Source organism: Oncorhynchus mykiss, chromosome 5, assembly GCF_057628025.1.
Source record: "Oncorhynchus mykiss isolate SJ-2025 chromosome 5, ASM5762802v1, whole genome shotgun sequence".
NCBI classification, from domain to species: Eukaryota; Metazoa; Chordata; class Actinopteri; order Salmoniformes; family Salmonidae; genus Oncorhynchus; species Oncorhynchus mykiss.
In genome coordinates, this window is record NC_143026.1 from 26,297,741 (window position 1) to 26,323,760 (window position 26,020).

At 40.8% G+C, this 26,020-nt stretch overlaps 1 protein-coding gene across 1 annotated transcript; it reads left to right on the forward strand.

The window, feature by feature from the left end:
• Nucleotides 1–3,965: 3,965 nt before the first annotated feature.
• Nucleotides 3,966–8,218, forward strand: LOC110522854 (endoplasmic reticulum mannosyl-oligosaccharide 1,2-alpha-mannosidase-like). The gene is made up of 5 exons (XM_021601319.3): nucleotides 3,966–4,088; nucleotides 4,406–4,552; nucleotides 4,839–5,027; nucleotides 5,381–5,889; nucleotides 7,019–8,218. Exons 2-4 carry the CDS (start codon nucleotides 4,457–4,459, stop codon nucleotides 5,648–5,650), a joined length of 555 nt encoding a protein of 184 aa, XP_021456994.2. The 5' UTR covers nucleotides 3,966–4,088; nucleotides 4,406–4,456; the 3' UTR covers nucleotides 5,651–5,889; nucleotides 7,019–8,218.
• The last annotated feature ends 17,802 nt before the right edge of the window (nucleotides 8,219–26,020 follow it).

A 26,020-nucleotide genomic window follows, 5' to 3' on the forward strand; every position in this document is an offset into this window, starting at 1 on the left:
CTCTTGAAATCGTGGTCCTTTGTCTCTCTCCCATAAGTCTCTTCCTGTTCACTGGACGAAAGGAAGGACCTATTTCTCATTCCACCAAAGATTTAAACCAATGAAAATGCCAGTACTGGTGACATCATGTGGAAGTTGTAGGAACTGCAACCTCACCGTTATCTATTTTTGCTTGCAATAAACAATTCAGAGACTGGCAGATGAATACTTTTTTTGTGGTTTTTGTGACCAGGTTTTTCTTGGGATTTCGCTTGCTGTTCACGTTCTGTTATAGACATTATTTAACCAGTTTTAGAAACTTCAGAGTGTTTTCTATCCACACATACTAATCCTATGCATATACTATGTTCCTGGCATGAGTAGCAGGACGTTGAAATGTTGCACGATTTTTAACAAAATGTTGAAATAATTCAGGGAGCTTTAAGAGGTTAAATCAAAAATAAACAAATTCAAATAACCAATGAACTTAGAATTATTGATAACCCCATAAGGAAATAATAATATCTCACAAAGTAATGGAAAAATAGAACAGAAACTGGTATTTCTCATTCATTTTATAATTAAATCCCACCTGTTTCTATCATTTCTAGTAAGATTGATCAGGCCTCACCAGAAAGTCAGGATACAGGGCATTCGACACCATTAAATATTTCCTCTCCCTTTTCTTTCCCTGTCCTTCAGAAACCATTTCAAACCCTTCCAAACATTTCCATCTTTCTGCAGACCCAATTTAAAACTGATTTGAAAAGACCCCATCCAAAATACATCCCACTGTATCAGCACCACTAATGCATATTCGTAACTGTTAAATTGTGCGTGCGTGCTGGTGAACCGTAAATCAAAAACACACATGAACAGGCCTTACTTATCTGGAACTCCGTATATGGCCTAATCCAGATACATTTATATTTAAATCTGCCAAATATTACTTACTGCTCTGCCCAATACCACAGTCTCTGGGGACATTTCAACGAGAGATAATGAAACCTCCCCTTCTGGAAAATAAAGTTTACATTTCATTGGCATTCACTATGCTATATTTTAATCAGCAATTCAAAAGTATTAATTATAAATCAAACATGATAATTGTAAATCTAAAAAACATTTAATTTTAGATTTAGTAACCCCTTTGCTAATTCCTCGTTACCCCTCCACCTTTTTGTACATTCTAGAAATATATTTCAGAATAAAACCACAAAATGTCTCGTGATCAAAAAACCCCCCAAGGCTTTCTGAGTTTACAAGGAGTGTTTGGCCATATAATTAAACAATTTAACCTTTAGAATCCATCCCCCTGGCATTTTGCCTAGATTCTTCAACCCAAAATATGTTTTCCTGTGCCAATTTAGCCAATTTCTCATCATAAAGAATCCGCAATATTTGATCCCTGGCCTCCACTAAAAAGTTAGGTTCTTTCACATAGAAACTGTAATCTCTATGAATCACTATTGATCAAACTGAAAAATGCACCCACTTGCATAGCGGCAAGTGTGCAGAAGGTTCCATTCCTACTTACACACATTCTTCCAAAGTCCGATAGCTCCCTGTTTTAGATGTGGGACTATCTCCCTACGCTTTTGATGTTTTTTCGCTACATTTCTTTGTCTTACCGTGGCCATTGAAACTATAGTTAGTGACTTCCCTGTGGTCCTATTAAGCATTAGCATTTTCACTTTTGTGCCCAGCGTGCCTCCTACTCAGTCCCAGATGCTAATATATGCATATTATTAGTAGTATTGGATAGAAAACACTCTGAAGTTTCTAAAACTGTTGGAACGATGTCTGTGAGTATAACAGAACTCACATGGTAGGCAAAAACCTGAGAAAATCTGGAAATTTGAGGCTTTGTAGTTTTTGAACTCGGCCCTATCGAGTACGCCGTGGGATATGGGTCAAGATGCACTTCCTAAGGCTTCCACTAGATGTCAACCATCTTTAGAAATTTGAATGAGGCTTCTACTGTGAAGTGGGACCGGATGAGAGCTCTTTGAGTCAGTGGTCTGGCAGAGTGTCACAGCCTCATGACGCGCGGTCACGAGAGTTAGCTTTCGTTCCATGGCTTTTCAACAGACAATGAAATTCTCCGGGTTGGAACATTATTGAACTTTTATGATGAAAACATCCTAAAGATTGATTCTATACTTAGTTTGACAAGTTTCTTCGACCTGTAATATAACTTTTTGAACGTTTCGTCCGACTGGACCAGATCACTCTTTTGGATTTGTTTACCAAACGCCCTAACAAAAGAAGCTATTGGACATAAATGGACATAAATGATGGACATTATCAAACAAAACAATCATTTATTGTGGAACAGCGATTCCTGGGAGTGTATTCTGATGAAGATCATCAAAGGTAAGTGAATATTTATAATGCTATTTATGAATAATGTTGACTACCCAACATAGTGGATATTTCTCTGGCTGGTTTGGGCTCTGAGCGCCGTTCTCAGATTATGCTTTTTCCATAAAGTTTTTTTGAAATCTGACACAGCGGTTACATTAAGGAGAAGGGTATCTAAAGTTCCATGCATAACACTAGAATTTTCATCAACATTTATAATGAGTATTTCTGTGAATTCAGTGCAATACATGTTGAGTGCCCTTCTCTGTAAGCAGTCTGTTGTTAATATGTTGACAGCGAAATACCATTGTATTTGGTCAAACACAATGTTTCCAACAGGTTGCTAAGAGCTGGCAGTTTTCTGTTAGAACCAGTAAAGGCTGCTTTACCACTCTCTTGGGTAGTGGAATGACTTTTGCTTCCCTCCAGGCTTGAGGACAAAGACTTTCCTCGAGGCTCAGATTAAAGATACGACAGATAGGAGTGTCTATAGAGCCAGCTACCATCCTCAGGAGCTTTCAATTTAAGTTGTCAATGCCAGGAGGTTTGTCATTATTGATTGATAACAATAATTTGTCCACCTCTCCTACACTAACTTTACAAAATTCAAACTTGCAATGCTTTTCTTTCATTATTAGATTTTTTATGCTTGAGTACGATGGCTCACTGTTGGCATTTTCTGCCTAAATTTGCCCCCTTTGCCCATTTAAGTAATCATTAACATCAAACGGTTTTGTGATGATTGAGCCACTTGATTCGATGAAAGCAGTTGAATTTGTCTTTCTGCCCATAATTTCATTTAAAGTACTCCAAAGAGCTTTTTCCATCATTCTTTATATAATTGATCTTGGCTTCATATTACAGTTTCTTCTTGTTGTTGTTGAGGTTAGTCACATCATTTCTCAATTTGCAGTGAATCAGCCAGTCTGATGTGCAGCCAGACATATAAGCCACTTCTTTTGCCCCATCTCTTTCAACCATACAGTTTTTAATTTCCTCATCAATCCATGGAGGCTTAACAGTTCTAACAGTTAGTATCTTAACAGGTGCATGTTTATCAATAATTGGAAGAAGCAATGTCTGCATGCCCCTTATGAAAGACATCAGACCAACAAATATTTTTAACATCATCCACATAAGAGTCACGGCAAAATATTTTGTATGATCACTAATATACTATTTTAGGTCCAGCTGTTGGAACTTTGGCTTTCCTGTATTTAGCCACTATATTGTGATCACTGCATCCAATGGGTACGGATACAGCTTTAGAACAAAGTTCTACAGTAATAGTAAACATGTGATTGATACATGTGGATGATCTTGTTCCTGTAGTGTTTGTGAAAACCCTGGTAGGTTGATTAGTAACCTAAACCAGATTACAGGCACTGGTTACAGTGAAAACCTTCCTCTTGAGTGGACAGCTTGATGAAAAACCAGCCGATATTCAGGTCCCCAAGAAAGCAGACCTCTCTGTTTACTTCACATATTGTCATGATTAACCACATTTGATATTGAATTAATCTCTTGACCAATCAGGGCCATTCTGCTGTAATACTGTTCTTACTATTTGTTTACAGTTTCATATCCTTTATAATTTGTGTGTTGCTTGTTTCATGCATGTAGTTTGCGAGGTGCCATGATCGAGGCGGACCAGGCTACAGAACGCCCACCCTCTGCACATGAGAAGGATACAGCTGTGCCCGCTGTACTAATCAACCCTGAGGACGCTGCCCCACTGGCACGAGGTAAGTCTCTGCCACACGCACCATCTCATACCCTCAACCATACTGTACATCGTTACCCACTCCACAGCTTGAACAGTTGTGTTTTTGGCTTCACAAATATGCACTACCTTTCAAAAGTTTGGGGTCACTTAGAAATGTCCTTGTTTTTGAAAGAAAAGCATATTTTTCATCCATTAAAATGACATCAAATTGATCAGAGATACAGTGTAGACATTGTTAATGTTGTAAATTACTATTGTAGCTGGAAATGCCTGATTTTCTATGGAATATCTATATATTCCATAGAAAAGGTCTGTTTCTCTCTCTGATATGCAAAGTTTGAGGAGGCGAGGAAGTGGGTGGAGACTGAGTTGTTGATCTCTAAGAATATGGACGTTAACCTGTTTGAGAGCACCATCCGGATTGTGGGAGTCATGCTGAGCACCTACCACCTGGCTGGGGATGAGATGTTCCTGGAGAAGGCTGTGAGTGACATGGGAAGGAAGGCTAGGACAGATTGTCACAGGGCTACTAGACAAGAGTAAGGTCTTTACTTCTGACAATACCTCCGTCTCTTGTTTCACACTTTAATTCCCCTGTTCACTGTTTCTCATGGCTGACATTATTATCAAAGCAGGATAAATGCTCTTCTCTTCCCTTTAAGAATGAATAAGTCAGACAAGTACCTAATTCAATTAGCTAATTTAGTAATGACTGTTGATGGTGATTGATACATATTTTCTGGTCTTTTCTTCCCTTCTGCTCCTGTAGAAAGATATTGGGTTGAGGTTGATCCCTGCCTTCAAAACCCCCTCCAAGATCCCCTTCTCTGATGTGAACATTGGGAAGGGCACGGCCCACACACCTCGCTGGATGTCCGACAGCACCCTGGCCGAGGTCACCAGTGTCCAGCTGGAGTTCAGAGAGCTCAGGCGTCTTACCCACGACCCTCAGTGCCAGGTGAGGCCAGAGAGAGGTGCTCTGTGCCTCCTGTGGGTCATGTTGTGTTTTCTGGGTGTAGGCTACGTCTGTCAACAATTCAAGTCAACTATGAAGACTATGAATATTGTGTTTTTTGACAGACAATGATCTCCATTATCTGTCAACGGATGACCCCCATTGAAAAACCAACGTTGGTTCAATCTGTAATTTCTGGACACAAAATATCTGTCTGACCGCATAGATTGAAGTTAGAGGAGTTTAACTCATTATTGCATAGGTTTGAACTTGAGAATAAGTTTTCCTTTGCAAAATGTTTTTCTACTGTGTGCTCTAATAATAAAGTCTTTATCAACCTGCCTATGCCTCCCTAGGAGGTGGTGAATGAGGTGATGAGGCTGATCCATAAGCTGCCAGGGAAACATGACGGCCTGGTGACAATGTTCATCAACACCAACAGCGGCTTGTTCAGCCACAAAGCAGAGTTCACCCTGGGGGCCTGGGCAGACAGCTACTACGAGTACCTGCTCAAACAGTGGATACAGAGAGGCAAGACTGAACCAGAGTTAGCACCTTTCTATTCTGTTTGCAAATTCCTGGATATCCTGGTTGGAGGATTCCAGATTTCTTGCTTATTCCCTTGATTTCTTAAACCTGGGAGTTAAAGAAATGTTGCATTCTACTGTATATTTGGTTCAATCAGATCACATTCGCGTTGAGGAGACTTGTCTTGCAGCATTACAGATAAACTAATAGAGATGTATGGGTGTGTTATGCTCAGTCTGTTGGAGGACTACCTAGAGACAGTGGAGGGGGTAAAGAAGCACCTCCCGAGAACCACGGGCCCCAGCAAGCTGACCACAACCGCTTCAACACTAAAATGGTGAGTGAGAGACTATATCAGGGGTGTCAAACGCTTCAACAAAGAGTTCTTCAACAGTGGTGGGAAAAGTACATAATTGTCGTACTTGAGTAAAAGTAAAGATACCTTAAAAAAAGTGAAAGTCTCCCAGTAAAATACTACTCGAGTAAAAGTATTTGTTTTTATATATATACTTAACTATCAAAAGTAAATCTAATAAATCAAAGTATTTTAAAAAGTATAAATCATTTAAAATTCCTTATATTAAGCAAACCAGACGGCCAAATTTAATTTTTTATGTACCAATAGCCAGGGGCACACCTCAACACCATTTACAAACTAAGTGTGTTTAGTGAGTCTCCTAGATCAAAGGCATAACCAGGGATGTTCCCTTCATAAGTGTGAATTTGACCATTTTATTTTACCAGGTAAGTTGACTGAAAACACATGGTCATTTACAGCAACGACACGGGAATAATTACAGGGGATGAATGAGCCAATTGTAAACTGGGGATGATTAGGAGACCATGATGGTATGAGGGCCATATTAGGAATTTAGCCAGGACACTGAGGTTAACACCCCTACTCTTACAATTAAGTGCCATGGGAGCTTTAGTGACCACAGAGAGTCAGGACACCCGTTTAACATCCCAACCGAAAGTCGCCTGTAGCACTGAGATGCAGTGCCTTAAACCAATGCCCAAATCACTGCCCTGGGGTATAATTGTTTTATACCAGATGAAAGGGTGGCCCCTACTGGCCCTCCAACACCCCTTCCAGCAGCATCTGGTCTCTCATCCAGGGACCAGCCCTACTTAGCTTCAGAAGCAAGCCAGCAGTGGGAGACAGGGTGGTATGCTGCTGGTTCTGGTTGTCTGTCCTCCTGATAAGCATTTGTATTTATTAAGGATCCTCATTAGCTGCTTCCAAGGCATAAGCTACTCTTCCTGGGGGTCCAGCAACATTAAGACAATTCAATGCAACTTAAAATATTACATGACATTACATTTCATAACACTTTTCACAAGACTGTCAATGTGTATTGTTGATTTTTAAATGGCACCCTATTGCTTAAAAGTAATGCACTATATAGACAATAGGGTGCAATTTCAGAGACCCTATGTGTGTTTGCATGTCTTTTCTCATGCAGCCTGCAGACAGACACAACTTCCTGAGACCAGAAATAGTGGAGAGTCTGTTCTACCTGTACAGATTCACTCAGGAAACTAAATACAGAGACTGGGACTGGGACATTCTAGAGAGCTTCAACAGATACACCAGGGTGAGTCCAATGTCTTACGCCAGATAGCACAACAGTTCTCTCTGGACTGATCTGTCTGATAACTTGCAAACTTTTATTGGATAGATCAAAAGTCATTTGGCAACAATATGCTGCATAACATTAGAAAATGTTACTAAAGTGACTTCGTCTAACAAACCCCCTGACAGTCAGAATTTATCTTAACGAAACTATAAACCTGTAGGCAATTTTTACGTTTTCTTAACTACCAAATTCTACATCAAGCTAAGGAGTTTTGTGGTTGAGGAAGCAGTATTTATTAAGTATGAAATAATAGCTAGCTTGGTCTCACTGGCTGAATTAAGAAGCCAAATGAGCTAAATTATGAGAACAGTCCCATAATTTTGTGCAGGTCAACTTTATTAGCATGCTGGCTAACTAGCTACCGTAAGGGCCATTTAAACAAGCTAGCACATTTATGTCAGTAAGCTGTGTTCTGCTAAATACAACAAGTTTGATCAACTGACAGACTGGTGCATGGTTTCATATAGTCATTGAATCTGCCAGCTGGTTCATAGCGTGTCAATGCGAGAATGCAGTCATTTCTAATACCCAGATCCTACTTTCATGCGGATGCAAAGATTAGCGCTACGATTTGCATGATAGATGGCTCATGGCAATGCAGTCTCGTTAGAATGACGCCATCTGTCGGAAGACAATAGGGTGAGTCTACTTGAAATTCTCAATCAACATAATCATCTGAGCTGTGATACCAATGCCGCCTTCTCAAGGGATCCTGCATGACTCACTGTGGGGTTGTTCCATGTCATTTCAGCAAGCCATGACACCCACCATTTCAGATTGTTCTGAAATAATTTATGTAGTTAAGAAAAGATAAGATTAGCATTCCTGCAACTGCATTATTTTTAAATCTAATTTGATCTCTGAGAAATTGAGCGAATTGATTGCACCCAAATTGGCCATTTTAATTTATAGGATTCTTATAACATTCAATAAATAGGGTACTTGACATTTGATTTGGACCAAACTTTTTTCTAACAAGGAATTTCCCCCCCAAAATAAAAAGCCACCCCACTCCTATCCCACCCTAAAAACGAGTATACAGTATCCGTTCTCTATGTCTGACAAGTAGTATGGAGCTGTGGCTCTGAGTATTTTTCTTTCTTCATCCTATCTAATGTATTCTCTGTTTTTTTCCCCGTTAGTCATTAAGGTTAGATTTATATCCGATCCTACATCCTGATATTACCAAGTTCTGAATGCTGCTGTTCCTACTTAGGTGATTTTTTTTTAAGAACGTCTCAATATTAAAGGTAATAGTTCACACAAATTACAGAAAGACAGATTGGTTTCCTTACCCTGTGAGCAGTTTATGGACAACCCATGCTTTGGTTTTGTTTATCTGGACCAACATGCTAATATAGGTACCATTGACCTGCATGGGATTTGTGCCACAAATGCTAGAAACAGTAGACACCAAAACCAACGCATGGATTGCTGTCATGCCTTATCCTTAGACTGCTTACAGGATAAACAATCAAATATGTATTTTTGTAATTTGGGTGGACTATCCATTTAAAGAAAAAATCACCTGGAACAGCATTATCTAGTGGTCTGAACCTGGTAATATCAGGAGGTAGGATGGGACATAAACTTAACAACTTAATTAATTAACAACTTAATAATTAATTTAGCTGAACAGGGTAAAAATAATACTTAAAGCTGCAGCTTCATAATACTTGTCAGACATAGAGAACTGACACTATATACTAGTTTTTGGGGTGGGTATGTGGCTTTTGACCATTTTTTTGGTTTCCTCCTGTCTAACTCATTTGTTAGAAAAACTTTTCTTCAAGTGCAGTCGCAAAAACCATCAAGGGTTATGATGAAACTGGCTCTCATGAGGACCGCCACAGGAAAGGAAGAACCAGAGTTACCTCTGCTGCAGAGGATAAGTTTGCGTCCCAAATAAATGATTCACAGAGTTCAAGTAACAGACACATCTCAACATCAACTGCTCAGAGGAGACTGTGTGAATCAGGCCTTCATGGACTAATTGCTGCAAAGAAACTAGTACTAAAGGAAACCAACAAGAAGAAGAGAATTGCTTGGGCCAAGAAACACGAGCAATGGATATTAGACCAGTGAAAATCTGTCCTTTGCTCTGATGAGTCCAAATTTGAGATTTTTAGTTCCAACTGCCGTGTCTTTGTGAGATGCAGACTAGGTTTGGTTCCCACCATGAAGGAGCATGGAGGAGGTGATGTGATGGTGTGGGGGTGCTTTGCTGCTGACACTGTCAGTGATTTATTTAGAATTCAAGGCACACTTAACCAGCATGGCTACCACAGCATTCTGAAGTAATACGCCATCCCATCTGGTTTGCGCTTAGTTGGACTATAATTCGTTTTTCAACAGGACACCACCAGGCTGTGTAAGGGCTATTTGACCAAGGAGGAGAGTGATGAAGTGCTGCATCAGGTGACCTGGCCTCCACAATCACCTGACCTCAACCGAATTGAGATGGTTTGGGATGAGTTGGGTCACAGAGTGAAGGAAAAACAGCCGACAACTGCTCAGTATATGTGGGAACTCCTTCAAGACAGCTGGAAAAGCATTCCAGGTGAAGCTGGTTGAGAGAATGCCAAGAGTGTGTAAAGCTGTCATCAAGGCAAAGGGTGGTTAGTTTTAAGAATAACTTTTTTGGTTACTAAATGATTCCATATGTGTTATTTCATAGTTTTGATGTCTTCGCTATTATTCTACAATGTAAAAAATAATAACCTGGAGCTGCTCAGCCTGGACAAGTATGTGTTCAACACCGAGGCCCACCCATTACCCATCTGGCAATCTCCTCCGGTCTGAGACATGAAGTGATGTCATAGAGGAGTGACTTACCACCAAGATCCTGGTTTTAACCTCCTTTCTAGGGTTTAGAAGCCAAACGGCTGCCTTCTTCTCAAGGGATCCGGCTTGACTCACTGTGGTGTGCCGGTGCACAGTCAAAGACTCAATAGGCTTTCAAGTGGAGAAGTTTGGGTTTATCCTGGGATCGGGGCGATGCCATAGAGCTGGTCTCTGTTGTACTAAGGATTTTTAATTTGAGAACATGGGTGGCTTTCTTTTCAGTTCAAAAGAAACAAGACGACAGGTCTACGAAATTAACTTAAAATATACTACATGTAGGTTTATTGCAGAGGTGGGATGACTAGGAGAGAAATTAGACTAAGCCTCCCCAGGTACCTGTTTGATTATTTTCTAACACAGACAGTAATATCATCCTCTCCCTTCCCGTCCCTGGCGGGCTGACAAAGAATATTAAATATGGTGGAAATACCTCAAGTTGGTCATGGTTTTGCACAGATTGTTCCTGTACATTTATGTTCAAGCATGAGTCGCCTTGAAGAAGTGAATACTGAATACATCGGTTGGCATGTTGAGAGCCTATAATGGTAGAGGGAACGCTCCTATCTCAAGGCTCTTTCACTAGTCCCTCTCCTTGATAGGCATTACTGTCACGTTTTGACCTTCCTTTGTTTTTGTCTGTGTTTTAGTATGGTCAGGGCGTGAGTTGGGGTGGGCAGTCTATGTTTGTTTTTCTATGTTGGTTTTTGAGTTGGGCCTAATATGGTTCTCAATCAGAGGCAGCTGTCAATTGTTGTCCCTGATTGAGAATCATACTTAGCCTGGGTTTCACTTTTGGTTTGTGGGTGTTTGTTTTCCGTGTGAGTGTTTGGTCCACACGGTACTGTTTCGGTTTTCGTTCGTTCACTTTATTGTTTTGTATTTCAGTGTTCAGTTCGTTTCATTAAATATTACATTATGAAAACTTACCACGCTGCGCTTTGGTCCGATCCTTCTTCCACCTCTGAATGCCGTTACAATTACCACAGAAATAGAATGAGTAGAATGGTCTCCATTCAAATCAATGATGCCGTAATGCCGTACAGTTTTGTGTGAGCACTTATGAGAAGTCTAACTGTCCCGTATCATGGGATTGTATGAAGGGTAATTGAGAGTGTAATGTCTTCTAGGCAATGAAGTAATGGTCAGTTTGGATAATGTGATTTATCCAATGCAGATATAATTTGTGTAGGTAAATAACTCAATATTGTTATGTGATGAGAATTGAATCCATATTTTATTTGGGCCAATATGTCTGAATCCATCTCATCATGAGGGAGTTCAAGTTTATGCAATCGACCTGTAGGCTCGTCTCTCATGACTGAACTGTGAGATTTGGGTTCCGAGATGAATCAACACGCCACTGCCTAATTAAAGTGATGTGCTGCCACACAGCATTCTCATGTTTTAGATGTTTCGCTTCTTGTTGCTTGAATTAAATCTACAAACCCAGACTCCTCATCAGTCAGAAGTATTATCAGAATTAGGCTAATGAACTACCAGAATGACTATAGACCAGTCAGTCCCTATGAGAAGGGTACTTGTTTTCTTGAGGTGTGGGTGAGAATGGTTAATGTTTTCCTTACAAGTTTAGGTTTTATTAGTGCCTTCAGAAAGTATTCTTGACTTATTCTACATTACAGTCTGAATTCTCACCCATCCACACACAATACCCCATAATAACAAAGTGAAAACATGTTTTATAATTTTTTTTCACATTTATTGTGTTTGAAATACAGAAATATCAAATGTACATAAGTTCACACCCCTGAGTCAATACTTTTTAGAAGCTCCTTTGGCAGCGATTAGAGCTTCATATCTTTCTGGGTCAGTCTTGAAGAGCTTTCCACACCTGGATTGTGCAACATTTGCCCATTATTAAGTTATGAAAATTCTTCAAGCTCTGTCAAATTGGTTGGTGATTATTGCTAGACAACAATTTTCAGTTCTTGCCATAGATGTTCAAGTAGATTTAAGTCAATACTATAACTCGGCCACTTAGGGACATTCACTGTCTTCTTGGTAAGCAACTCCAGTGCAGATTTGGCCTTGTGTTATAGGTTATTGACCTACTGAAAGGTGAATTCATCACCCTGTGTCTGTTGGAAAGCAGACTGAACCAGGATTTTGCCTGAGCTTAGCTCCATTCTTTTTCTTTTTTTTTATCCTGCAACACTCCTCAGGCCTTAACAATTACAAGCATACACATAACATGATGAAGCCACCACTATGCATACAAATATGGAGAGTGGTACTCAGTAATGTGTTGTATTGGATTTGCTAAAAACATAGCACTTTGTATTCAGGACAAATTTTATTTTGCAGTATTACTTTAGTGCCTTGTTGTAAACAAGATGCATGTTTTTGAATATTTACATTTTGTGCAGGCTTCCTTCTTTTCACTCTGTCAATTAGGTTAGTATTGTGGAGTGACTACAATGTTGTTGGTCCATCCTCAGTTTTTTCCTACCACAGCCATTAAACTCTGTAATTAAAGTCACCGTTGGCCTCGTGGTGAAATCCCTGAGCGGTTTCCTTCCAGAGTTAGGGAGAACTGTATCTTTGTAGTGACTGGGTATATTGATACACCATCTAAAGTGTAATTAATAACTTCACCATGCTCAACGGGATATTCAATGTCTGTTGTTTGTTTTTTATCTAGCAATAGATGCCCTTCTTTGCGAGGCATTGGAAAACCTCTGAAGGACTTTACAGATATGTGTGGGATGTAGAGATGAGGTAGTCATTCATTTTATTTCTATATTTTTTTATAAAAAAGTCTTGCACTATTATTGCACACTATTATCCATGCAACTTATGTGACTTGTTAAGCACATTTTTACTCCTGAGCTTATTTAGGCTTGCCATAATAAAGTGGTTGAATACTTATTGACTCAAGACATTTCAGCTTTACATTTTTTATTCATTTGTAAAAATGTCAAAAAACATAATTCCACTTTGACAATATGGGTTATTGTGTATAGGCCAGTGACAAAAAACCTTAAATGTAATCTATTTTAAATTCAGGTTGTAACAAGAAAATGTGTAAAAGGTAAAGGGGTGTGAATACTTTCTGAAGGCGCTGTACATGGTATACACCGTTCAACAAAACACTTACTTGCAGGTTCCTTCTCGATAATGCAACAACAATAATGAAATAATACACAAATAAAGTTCATGGCTCAGTAGAGTAGAATAAACATTTTAGCATAAGTATAATAGAGGAAGGATGGGAAAAAACAGAACTCAGTAAAAGTGTGTCTAAAAACAAACAATACCTCACAGTGATGGAGTGCAAGGATCTGAACTAAATGGTGTGGGATGATGACATGCAGGTGTGTGAAGAGGTGATTAGAATTCAGGTGATTGGGCTCTGGAGAGTGAGCTGGAAAGTGGGTTTGCGTTCCGGGGATCTAAGTGTTTGGGAGTGTGAGTTGGACGCAGACGTTACAAAGTGTTTTAAATTGTGAACAGTTCGTGGCTGGGGTGTGTGGGGTCCTTGGTGATGCTGCCAGACTTCCTCAGCCACCTTTTCATGTAGATGTCCTGGATGGGTGGGAACATAGTTAGTTAGGCATACAATACACCCAATCATGAAATGGTTGTTTCCCCCAATTGTATGCTGTGCCTGCTGAAGCGATGTTAAGTCATTAGTTATTTATGTAGAGCACTTTGGCCAGGGAGATGTCTCCTTGTAGCTCCCTATTTTGGGGTTTCAAGTAAAATATTGAGTGGGATTATGTGTAAATATTTTGTGGGCATTGTTTTTAAATTGTCTACTGAATGTTGTGATTGTGCTCCCCTACTGATGTGTTAAGCAACGGTGTCACTTCTGCTTCTTTGTGCTTCTCCCAGTATGCAATATGTAAACCGTGAGGTGGAGAGATGGTGTGTGTTCCAAATGGCACCCTATTCTCTATATGGTGCACTACATTACCAGAGCCCTGGTCAAAAGTAGTGCACTATATAGGAAATAGGTTTCTATTTCAGATGCACACATAGTTTGCCCTGAAGTCACACTAGTTGTCTGACATTAATTGCTCAATTTAATTGGCCTAAGACATGGCTCATATTGTGCTTCTGTTTGTGTTTAACTATAATTATTCTAGTTGATCAACTGCTGTATATTTCAAAATACATAATTTAGCCAAGCACAACCTAAAATATCTAGCTACAGAAGGCTATATTGCATCGGCTTCTCTTTCATACTCCAGGCAGACATTGTCCTTAAAGGGACACTTCAGGATTTTAAGGATTTGATAAAGGAGGCCCTTTATCTACTTTCCCAAAGTCAGATGAACTCGTGGATACCATTTTTATGTCTCTGTGCCCAGTAAGAAGGAAGTTTGAGGTAGTTTCGTGAGCCAAAGCTAACTAGCGTTAGCATAGTAACTGGAGGTGTATGGTATCTCACTGCGCTAACGCTAGTTAGCAATTATGCTAGTGCTAGTTAGCAACTTCCTTCAAACTGCACGCCGAGACATGAAAATGGTATCCATGAGTTATTCTGAGTGATGAAGTACATAAAGGGCCTCATTGCCAAAGTCTTGAAGTATCCCTTTAAACACTGCACTAGGATCTGATTTTTCTGTGCCCCAATCCTGACCTCAACCATCAGGACTTGAACAGGCAGACCTGGCCCTGCACCAGTGCTTGGCAGCATCCTCCTCCATCATCCACTGCACAGCTTACCTTCCCTACCACCTTTGTGGTGTGTTGGGAGTTTTTCTAGTGTCTCTCTAATGTTGTGCCTTCCAAGCCATAGTGACTAGCGAGTGGCAGCTTCCTCAGATAAGCACTCAGTGTGCTGTTCCTATAATTGCTTCTCTCAGCTTTGGCCCCAGCCGGGCTCTAAACTCAAATATTCATGATCGCCATGTGTGCTTAGTTGGTGTGAGGTTTAAAGATTGGAGGGGATTAAAAGGAACAGAGTCATTTGTCACCACGGCAAATACTTCATTACGCTATTCAGAAAGTTTCAGAAAGGTCCTTTTATATTTAACACATAATCATTTTTCCTTTTGATTCTGCTACATGACCATAATGAAAAGTGTCCAAAGATTGAATTAAGATCCGCCAATATTTTATTGGAATGGAAATTAAATATAAACATTTTAAGAAATGATTCACAATTAGGTAATAGCCCTCTCACTGAAGTGATGTGTGTTTTAAAAGTAATCCATTCAATACTGATTTATAGATTGATAACATGCTCTTCCATGTAGTAATCTGTTTGCGGAGATTGCAAATGTGACCGTTGCATCCAAGACCAATTGATTGAGCTGTTTAAGGAGTAGCGTCATTAGAGAAGGGTCCAACAGAAATATGGGGATAAGTATGTGTCCAAAAAAATAAAATATATCCTGAGCTTTCTTATATCTCCTAGATATAGGACAGACACGTCAAAACCTTATTCCTTATGATTTAATGTTTGACTGTATTTTTTGCCATTTATGAATCTGTTATTTAATGTGTTTCTATGGGCTATAGTATACTAAACAAAAATATAAATGCAACATGCAACAATTTCAAAGATTTTACTCTGTTACATTTCATATAAGGAAGTCAGTCAATTGTAATAAATTAATTATGTCACGTCTGCTCCCCCTCCCTGGCGCTCGAGGTCGCCAGGCTGCTCATCCCTGCACAAACTGTCATTTTTAAATCAGATATTTGGAACAACACAAATAAATAATCATAACATTTAAAACTCTATAAATATAAAAAATACACTGCTCAAACAAATAACACTTAAACAACACAATGTAACTCCAAGTCAATCACACTTCTGTGAAATTAAACTGTCCACTTAGGAAGCAACACTGATTGACAATAAATTGCACATGCTGTTGTGCAAATGGAATAGACAACAGGTGGAAATGATAGGCAATTAGCAAGACACCCCCAATAAAGGAGTGGTTCTGCAGGTGATAACCACAGATCACTTCTCAGTTCCTATGCTTCCTGGCTGATGTTTTGGTCACTTTTGAATGCTGGCGGTGCTTTCACTCTAGTGGTAGCATGAGACGGAGTCTACAACCCACACAAGTGGCTCAGGTTGTGCAGCTCATCCAGGATGGCACATCAATGCAAGCTGTGGCAAGAAGGTTTGCTGTGTCTGTCAGCGTAGTGTCCAGAGCATGGAGGCGCTACCAGGAGACAGGCCAGTACATCAGGAGACGTGGAGGAGGCCGTAGGAGGAAAACAACCCAGCAGCAGGACCGCTACCTCCGCCCTTGTTCAAGGAGGAGCAGGAGGAGCACTGCCAGAGCCCTGCAAAATGACCTCCAGCAGGCCACAAATGTGCATGTGTCTGCTCAAACGGTCAGAAACAGACTCCATGAGGGTGGTATGAGGGCCTGACGTCCACAGGTGGGGGTTATGCTTACAGCCCAACACCGTGCAGGACGTTTGGCATTTGCCAGAGAACACCAAGATTGGCAAATTCGCCACTGGCGCCCTGTGCTCTTCACAGATGAAAGCAGGTTCACACTGAGCACATGTGACAGACGTGACAGAGTCTGGAGACGCCGTGGAGAACGTTCTGCTGCCTGCAACATCCTCCAGCATGACCGGTTTGGCGGTGGGTCAGTCATGGTGTGGGGTGGCATTTCTTTGGGGGGCCACACAGCCCTCCATGTGCTCGCCAGAGGTAGCCTGACTGCCATTAGGTACCGAGATGAGATCCTCAGACCCCTTGTGAGACCATATGCTGGTGCGGTTGGCCCTGGGTTCCTCCTAATGCAAGACAATGCTAGACCTCATGTGGCTGGAGTGTGTCAGCAGTTCCTGCAAAAGAGGAAGGCATTGATGCTATGGACTGGCCCGCCCGTTCCCCAGACCTGAATCTGGGGAACACATCTGGGACATCATGTCTCGCTCCATCCACCAACGCCACGTTGCACCACAGACTGTCCAGGAGCATACCCAGGCGTTGTAGGGAGGTAATACAGGCACGTGGAGGCCACACACACTACTGAGCCTCATTTTGACTTGTTTTAAGGACATTACATCAAAGTTGGATCTGCCTGTAGTGTGGTTTTCCACTTTAATTTTTAGTGTGACTCCAAATCCAGACCTCCATGGGTTGATAAATTTGATTTCCATTGATAATTTTTGTGTGATTTTGTTGTCAGCACATTCAACTATGTAAAGAAAAAAGTATTTAATAAGAATATTTCATTAATCCAGATCTAGGATGTGTTATTTTAGTGTTCCCTTTATTTTTTTGAGCAGCGTATATACAAAAATAAGACTCATAAATATCAAAAAGAAGTAACAAAGACAGAAACAAATGTGTGTTGATTTGGCACTCGAGCATCAATACATTACCCATCCCCCAACACTGTCAACCAAGTGTCAAGACTAAACCAATTCACCTTGGTGGTGTGCAGACTGGTTTTATATTATTCGCAATGATTTTGCACAAACCAGAAAAAAATGCAACAATATGTATGTGAAACTATATACAGTGCCTTGCGAAAGTATTCGGCCCCCTTGAACTTTGCGACCTTTTGCCACATTTCAGGCTTCAAACATAAAGATATAAAACTGTATTTTTTTGTGAAGAATCAATCATGAAGTGGAACGACATTTATTGGATATTTCCAACTTTTTTAACAAATCAAAACCTGAAAAATTGGGCGTGCAAAATTATTCAGCCCCCTTAAGTTAATACTTTGTAGCGTCACCTTTTGCTGCGATTACAGCTGTAAGTCGCTTGGGATATGTCTCTATCAGTTTTGCACATCGAGAGACTGACATTTTTTCCCATTCCTCCTTGCAAAACAGCTCGAGCTCAGTGAGGTTGGATGGAGAGCATTTGTGAACAGCAGTTTTCAGTTCTTTCCACAGATTCTCGATTGGATTCAGGTCTGGACTTTGACTTGGCCATTCTAACACCTGGATATGTTTATTTTTGAACCATTCCATTGTAGATTTTGTTTTATGTTTTGGATCATTGTCTTGTTGGAAGACAAATCTCCGTCCCAGTCTCAGGTCTTTTGCAGACTCCGTCAGGTTTTCTTCCAGAATGGTCCTGTATTTGGCTCCATCCATCTTCCCATCAATTTTAACCATCTTCCCTGTCCCTGCTGAAGAAAAGCAGGCCCAAACCATGATGCTGCCACCACCATGTTTGACAGTGGGGATGGTGTGTTCAGCTGTGTTGCTTTTACGCCAAACATAACGTTTTGCATTGTTGCCAAAAAGTTCAATTTTGGTTTCATCTGACCAGAGCACCTTCTTCCACATGTTTGGTGTGTCTCCCAGGTGGCTTGTGGCAAACTTTAAACAACACTTTTTATGGATATCTTTAAGAAATGGCTTTCTTCTTGCCACTCTTCCATAAAGGCCAGATTTGTACAATATACGACTGATTGTTGTCCTATGGACAGAGTCTCCCACCTCAGCTGTAGATCTCTGCAGTTCATCCAGAGTGATCATGGGCCTCTTGGCTGTATCTCTGATCAGTCTTCTCCTTGTATGAGCTGAATGTTTAGAGGGACGGCCAGGTCTTGGTAGATTTGCAGTGGTCTGATACTCCTTCCATTTCAATATTATCGCTTGCACAGTGCTCCTTGGGATGTTTAAAGCTTGGGAAATCTTTTTGTATCCAAATCCGGCTTTAAACTTCTTCACAACAGTATCTTGGACCTGCCTGGTGTGTTCCTTGTTCTTCATGATGCTCTCTGCGCTTTTAACGGACCTCTGAGACTATCACAGTGCAGGTGCATTTATACGGAGACTTGATTACACACAGGTGGATTGTATTTATCATCATTAGTCATTTAGGTCAACATTGGATCATTCAGAGATCCTCACTGAACTTCTGGAGAGAGTTTGCTGCACTGAAAGTAAAGGGGCTGAATAATTTTGCACGCCCAATTTTTCAGTTTTTGATTTGTTAAAAAAGTTTGAAATATCCAATAAATGTCGTTCCACTTCATGATTGTGTCCCACTTGTTGTTGATTCTTCACAAAAAAATACAGTTTTATATCTTTATGTTTGAAACCTGAAATGTGGCAAAAAGTAGCAAAGTTCAAGGGGGCCGAATACTTTCGCAAGGCACTGTATTCACAGACCTTCCCAGCAGTAGCCTGCCTAACTCACAAACTAGAATCAGGGTGCCCTCTCCGACAAGGTTAATTGATCCACAGTCCCACATGGTGACATGATACCATTGAAGTGACGTGCAAATGAGCGATAGAAAACCGATCGAACAAATGTCACCATTCCAAATAATTTTGTGCGGGTGCCCCGTGCCGCCCCGGGCAAGATGCCGCCCTGGGTGGCTGCCCATGTCGCCTGTACCTAAATCCGCCACTGGTTACGTGCACTAGCGCTTCATCGGACTCACCTGGACTCGTTATTGATTGCCTCCCATATATCTGTCACTTCCTCAGTTTCATTCCCGTGTCTGCATTGATGTTGTTTTGTTTCTCTTGTCCAGGCGCTGTTCTTGTTTAGTTTCATGTCTATTTATTATTAATTCCTCACCCTGTACTTGCTTCCCGTCTCCGAGCGTCTAGTTACGGAACCGTTACAGAATGCAGACACCACAATTGGAAGCATTAATTAGTTTTTTTGTGTTTTTTTGTTGGTGATGTTGGGTCCGGGTGCCGCTGCCGAAGCAACCGGGCATGCCTCAGCCGGTTCGTCGGGCTCCTGCGCCTCGGCCGGCCCATCATGCTCGCCCAGGTAGGACACCAGGTGGCGCCACTAGAGGGGGGTACTGTCACGTCTGCTCCCACTTCCCCTCTAGCGCTCGAGGTCGCCAGGCTCCTCATCATTGCGCACACCTATCACCATCGTTACGCGCGCTTCATTGGACTCACCTGGACTCCATCATGTTATTGATTGTCTCCCCTATATCTGTCACCTGCTCCTGCTTCATGTCTACAAACGTGAGTGCCACGGGGCGGTAATCATTTAGGCAGGTTACTTTCACTTCCTTGGGCACAGGGACTATGGTGGTCTGATTGAAACAGACTTGGTCAGGGAGAGGTTGAAAATGTCAGTGAAGACACTTGCCAGTTGGTCCGCGCATGCTTTGAGTACACATCCTGGTAATCCCTCTGGCCCAGCGGCTTTGTGAATGTTGACCTGTTTAAAGGTTTTGTTCACATCGGCTACCGAGAGAGTTATCACACAGTCATCCAGAACAGCTGGTGCTCTCATGCATGCTTCAGTGTTACTTGCCTCGAAGCGAGCATAAAATATATTTGGCTCATCTGGTAGGCTCGTGTCACTGGGCAGCTCGCGTCTGGGTTTCCCTTTGTAGTCCGTAATAGTTTTCAAGCCCTGCCACATCCGACGAGCGTCAGAGCCGGTGTAGTAGGATTCAATCTTAATCCTGTATTGACGCTTTGCTTGTTTGATGGTTTGTCTGAGGGCATAGCGGGATTTCTTATAATCGTCCGGATTAGTCTCCCGCTCCTTGAAAGCGGCAGCTCTAGCCTTTAGCTCGATGCGGATGTTGCCTGTAATCCATGGCTTCTGGTTGGGATATGTACGTACAGTCACTGTGCGGACGACGTCATCGATGCACTTATTGATGAAGCCGATGACTGAGGTGGTGTATTCCTCAATGCCACTGGATGAATCCCGGAACATATTCCAGTTTGTGCTAGCAAAACAGTCCTGGAGCTTAGCTACATCTGACCACTTCCATTTTGAGCGGGTCACTGGTACTTCTTGCTTTAGTTTTTGCTTGTAAGCAGGAATCAGGAGGATAGAATTATAGTCAGATTTACCAAATGAAGGGCGGGGGAGAGCTTTGTATGCATCTCTGTGTGTGGAGTAAAGGTGGTCTAGGATTTTTTCCCCTTGGTTGCACATGTGACATGCTGGTAAAAATTTGGTAAAACTGATTTAAGTTTGCCTGCATTAAAGTCCATGGCCACTAGGAGCGCCGCTCCTGGGGGAGCATTTTCTTCTTCGCTTATGGCCTTATAGAGTTGTTTGAGAGCGGTCTTAGTGCCATCTTTGGTTTGTGTTGGTAAATAGACGGTTACAAATAATACAGATGAGAACTCTCTTGGTAGATAATGTGGTCTGCAGCTTAACAAAAGGTATTCTACCTCAGGTGAGCAACACCTCGATACTTCTTTAATATTAGACATTGCGCACCAGCTGTTACTGATAAAAAGACACACACCCCCACCCCTCGTCTTACCTGAGGCAGCGTCTCTGTTCTGCCGGTGCATGGAAAATCCCGCAAGCTCTATATTGTCCGTATCTTCATTCAGCCACGTCTCGGTGAAACATAAGATGTTTGCAGTTTTTTAATTTCCTGTTGGTAGGATAACTTAACTTCATCAATTTTTTAATGATTGCACGTTAGCAAGAAGAATGGAAGGCATTGGGAGTTTACTTGCTCGCCTACGGATTCTCAGAAGGATCCCCGATCTGCGTCCCCTTTTCCAGCATCTTTTCTTCACGCAAAAGGCGTGGATCTGTTCCAGTGAAAGCAGGATATCCTTCTCGTCGGACTTGTTAAAGGAAAAGGTTTCTTCCAGTCCGCGTTGAGTAATCACTTTTCTGATGTCCAGAAGTTATTTTTGGTCATAAGAGATGGTAGCAACGACATTATGTACACAATATGTAAAAAAATAAGTTACACAAAACACAATTTAAAAAAAGATAGATGGCACAATTGTTTGGGAGAATGTAAAACGTCAGCCATGTTCTTCGGCGCCATCTTTTTTTTCACAAGGTGTACCTGTGTAATGATCATGCTGTTTAATTAGCTTCTTGATATGTCACACTTGTCAAGTGGCTGGATTATATTGGCTAGTGTGTAATGCTCACTAACAGGGATGTAAACACATTTGTGCACAAAATTTGAGATAAGCTTTAAGTGCATATGGAACTTTTCTGGGATCTTTTATTTCAGCTCATAAAACATGGGGCCAACATTTAACATGTTGCGTTTATATTTTTGTTCAGTTTAGTAAAGGCTGAAGGGATACTAAAATTGTTTTAGAGGTTAATCTTTGGGCTAGGTGTCCCGCTAGCGGGATAATTCCGACAACATCCGGTGAAATTGGAGAGCGCCAAATTCAAATGAAAAAATAGTAATATTAAACATTCATGAACATACAATAAACATGAATGAACATACAAGTGTCTTACATCATTTAGAAGCTTAACTTCTTGTTAATCCAACTGCATTGTCAGATTTCAAAAAGGCTTTACGGCGAAAGCATACCGTGAGATTATCTGAGGACAGTGCCCCACATCAAAATACCTTTTGAACCTGCACCGGCTTCACAAAAATCACAAATAGCGATAAAATAAATCACTTACCTTTGAAGATCTTCCTCTGTTTGCAATCCCAAGGGTCCCAGCTACACAATGAATGTTTGTTTTGTTCGATAAAGTCTTCTTTGTATCCAAAAAAGTCTGTTTAGTTGGTGTCATTAATTTCGGTAATCCACTCCTTCAACATACATACAAAGGAATCCAAAAAGCTACCGGTAAACTTCGTCCAAACAAGTGAAACAATATTTCTATGCAATCCTCAGGTACCCTAATATGTAAATAAATGATCATATTTCAGATGGAAAGAACGGTGTCCAATAGGAAAGGAAAATAACGAAGAGTGCGCCCTCATTCATGCGCGCCAAAAGCCTACTTTTCCCGATGACAACACCTTGGATAAACTACAACTACTTGTTTGTTTTTCAAGAAACAAGCCTGAAACCCAGGATAAAGACTGTTGACATCTAGTGGAAGCCATAGCTTCTGCAATCTGGGAGGAATTTTGATATATAGACCCATAGACTTCCATTGGAATGGTCTGTGAACTCCAAAGAAAAAAAAGTCTGGATGGATTTTCCTCAGGTTTTCACCTGCCATATCAGTTCTGTAATATTCACAGACGTTATTTTAACAGTTTTAGAAACTTCAAGGTATTTTCTATCTAATTCTACCAATTATATGCATATCCTAGCCTCTGGGCCTGAGTAACAGGCAGTTTTCAGTATACTGCCCCCTAGCCCGAAGAAGTTTTAAAACTATAATCTGGGGTTTATATCCATAAGTGTCTATTCGGTGTGCAAATTATGACTCAGACCCGGCTTTTAAAGTAAACATTTACTTTGAAATTGTTCCTGTTAAAAAAGCTAACTGCATACTTGAAGTGTGTCTGAAAGTGGGCGTGGTGAAAGAAGTGGGTGGATCAACAGCGATGTGTCAGGGTGTAACATCAGCGCTCCATTATTGAACGGTTTGGATTGAGCGGTGTTGTTTTTCATTATTTATTATGCTCAGTTTAGCTGTTATTATTTACCGTACTGCGAGAGTTTGGACTTCTGTTTTGAAGCCAGAGGATGAGTCTGAGTTGTATTTCCCTGTAACAAATAATTCTTCATTTTTAGCTATTAAAACTGATGATTGTTTATTTTCCATTAAAAGTACTGATGATGGGTGTATTGTTGCTTGTATGCGTTATATGTGTGTGCTTACTGTAACTGTCACTCTGATATTGGCTGTCACTACACAACAGTGCTTGCCAGGCGGCAGCGAAGGACACTGTCCCGGTGTTGTTGCCGTTTATGACCTCCCCATTGAGTACACAGTATCAAGGTGATCTACATGGTTATCAAAATTAGTTATTACTTGTGTAGGTTTAGGAGATTTTTTGTTGACCAGGGGAGTGCTGAGGAGTATTTTTCTCTGCTCTGCTGACAAGTATTTTTTTCTCAGCTGATACAGAAGAAATAAAGGCCTAGTGTACTAATTTGGCAGCATATATTTATATATACAGTACCAGTCAAAAGTTTGGACACACATACCGGTACTCATTCCAATGTTATTCTTTATTTTTACTATTTTCTACATTGTAGAATAATGGTGAAGACATCAAAACTATGAAATAACACATGGAATCATGTAGTAACCAAAAAAGTGTTAAACAAATCAAAATACATTTGAGATTCTTCAAAGTAGCAACCCTTTGCCTCGGTGACAGCTTTGCAAACTCTTGGCATTCTCCCAACCAGCTTCATGAGGAATGCTTTTCCAACAGTCTTGAAGGAATTCCCACATTTATTTCTAATTATTTTTCCATTTATCAGGGGGTCCTGCATCATCCCTACTTCCTGCGGCTATGGGCAGCTAGCCTACTTTAAATAATATAATGGGAGGCACTTAATGGGAGGCACTTCAACTGCCTATTGGGAGGCACTTCTGGTTGGCAGGCACCTCGATACAACACCCAAGCCTGACCTATGTTAGCTAACGCAACCGCCACTAGTCTACGGTCATGGTTAGAAGGGATCCAGCTTTTGTCAAAAGTAACAAAAAAAACAAAAAAGCATTTTAGTTAACCCTATCCCTTTTCCTAACCTTAACCTAATTCTCATGACCTGCTACGTTAACTTTTCGTAGCAGGTTGGAATAACTAAATAAAAGTAAAATCTGACGTTAATTTGACAAAAGCTGGATCCCTTCTTATAGACTTGTCTTGCAGCCCAATCAGTCATGCAAAACGGTTGAGTGGCAACAAATCTGCTCAGTTTAGCTGTTTCGCTTTCCATGTATGTATGCATATATTTTTTAAAGCCCTAGGGATATAATTATTGTTTGGACAAGCTTATTTTACTGTTATGTATAGATTTTTTTTCACTGCATTGCAGAGAACACCGGAAGAAGAATGATCACTGAATTATCACAGTGAATTATTATAATGTTTGTTTATGTGTCAATCAATCCCATAAGGGATGGGTTGCCAACTGGTTAATTCATACACCCACATGTTTATTTATACCGTACATAGTTGTAACACCAGGGGGCAGCAAAAACAGGATTAATGTGTACCTTTGTGTTTTACCTTGAAGCTTGAAGTTCTGCTTGAATTTGAAATTTTATAACCAAAGCATGAGGTTTGTCAATATCAAGCTTTTGATTGTGCATGTGTGTGTTCTAATTTAGATTGACACTTTTTTAGATCGGATTTGGGTACTGCTATCATCTGTCATTTGTGCTTCTGCCTTCAATTAAGTGTCAGTCAGCAAATAGGAATGGGGCTTATTTCTATCAGTTGCTCACAATGACAAGGTAAGACTGCATCTGATCTGAGGACGAATGGAAAGATCTCACTGTTACTGTGTCCCAAATGGCATCTTACTCCCTATATAGTGCACTACTTTTAACCAGGGCCCAAGGCCAGCAGCATACCACCCTCTATCCCACTGCTGGCTTGCTTCTGAAGCTAAGCAGGGTTGGTCCTGGTCAGTCACTAGACGGGAGACCAGATGCTGCTGGAAGATGTGTTGGAGGTCCAGTAGGAGGCACTCTTTCCTCTGGTCTAAAATAAAATATTCCAATGCCCCAGGGAAGTGATTGGGGACATTGCCCTGTGTAGGGTGGGATGTTAAACAGGTCTCCTGACTCTCTGTGGTCACTACAGATCCCATGGCACTTATTGTAAGAGTAGGGGTGTTAACCCTGATGTCCTGGCTATATTCCCAATCTGGCCCTCACCATCATGGTCACCTAATCATCCCTAGCTTACAATTGGCTCATTTATCCCCTGTAACTATTCCCCAGGTCGTTGCTGTAAATGAGAATGTGTTCTTAGTCAACTTACCTGGTAAAATAAGGGTTAAATAAATATTGGGGTGGGTTGGTGTGTGTCTCCTGGGCACTCAGCTGTTTGTCTGTAAGTGCAGAGTTATGTTGTGTTGTGATCAGGCTGTCTGTAGATATGATGCCATGTGGACATCTCCTCTCTGTCCCACTCCCTAGTCAATTCCTATAGGATTAGTGATTTTTCCAATAGGATTTTGTTTATCCTCTATTGGAATCCTATATTTTTTCCTATTGTAAATCAAACGTAATCCTATTGGAATCTACTTGTTTTGCTATTGTAAATCAAAAGTAATCCTATTGGAATCTACTTGTTTTGCTATTGTAAATCAAAAGCAATTTGATTGGATCCCATAAGTTTTTGATATCTTGTTGCATTTTGTCAACCCAAT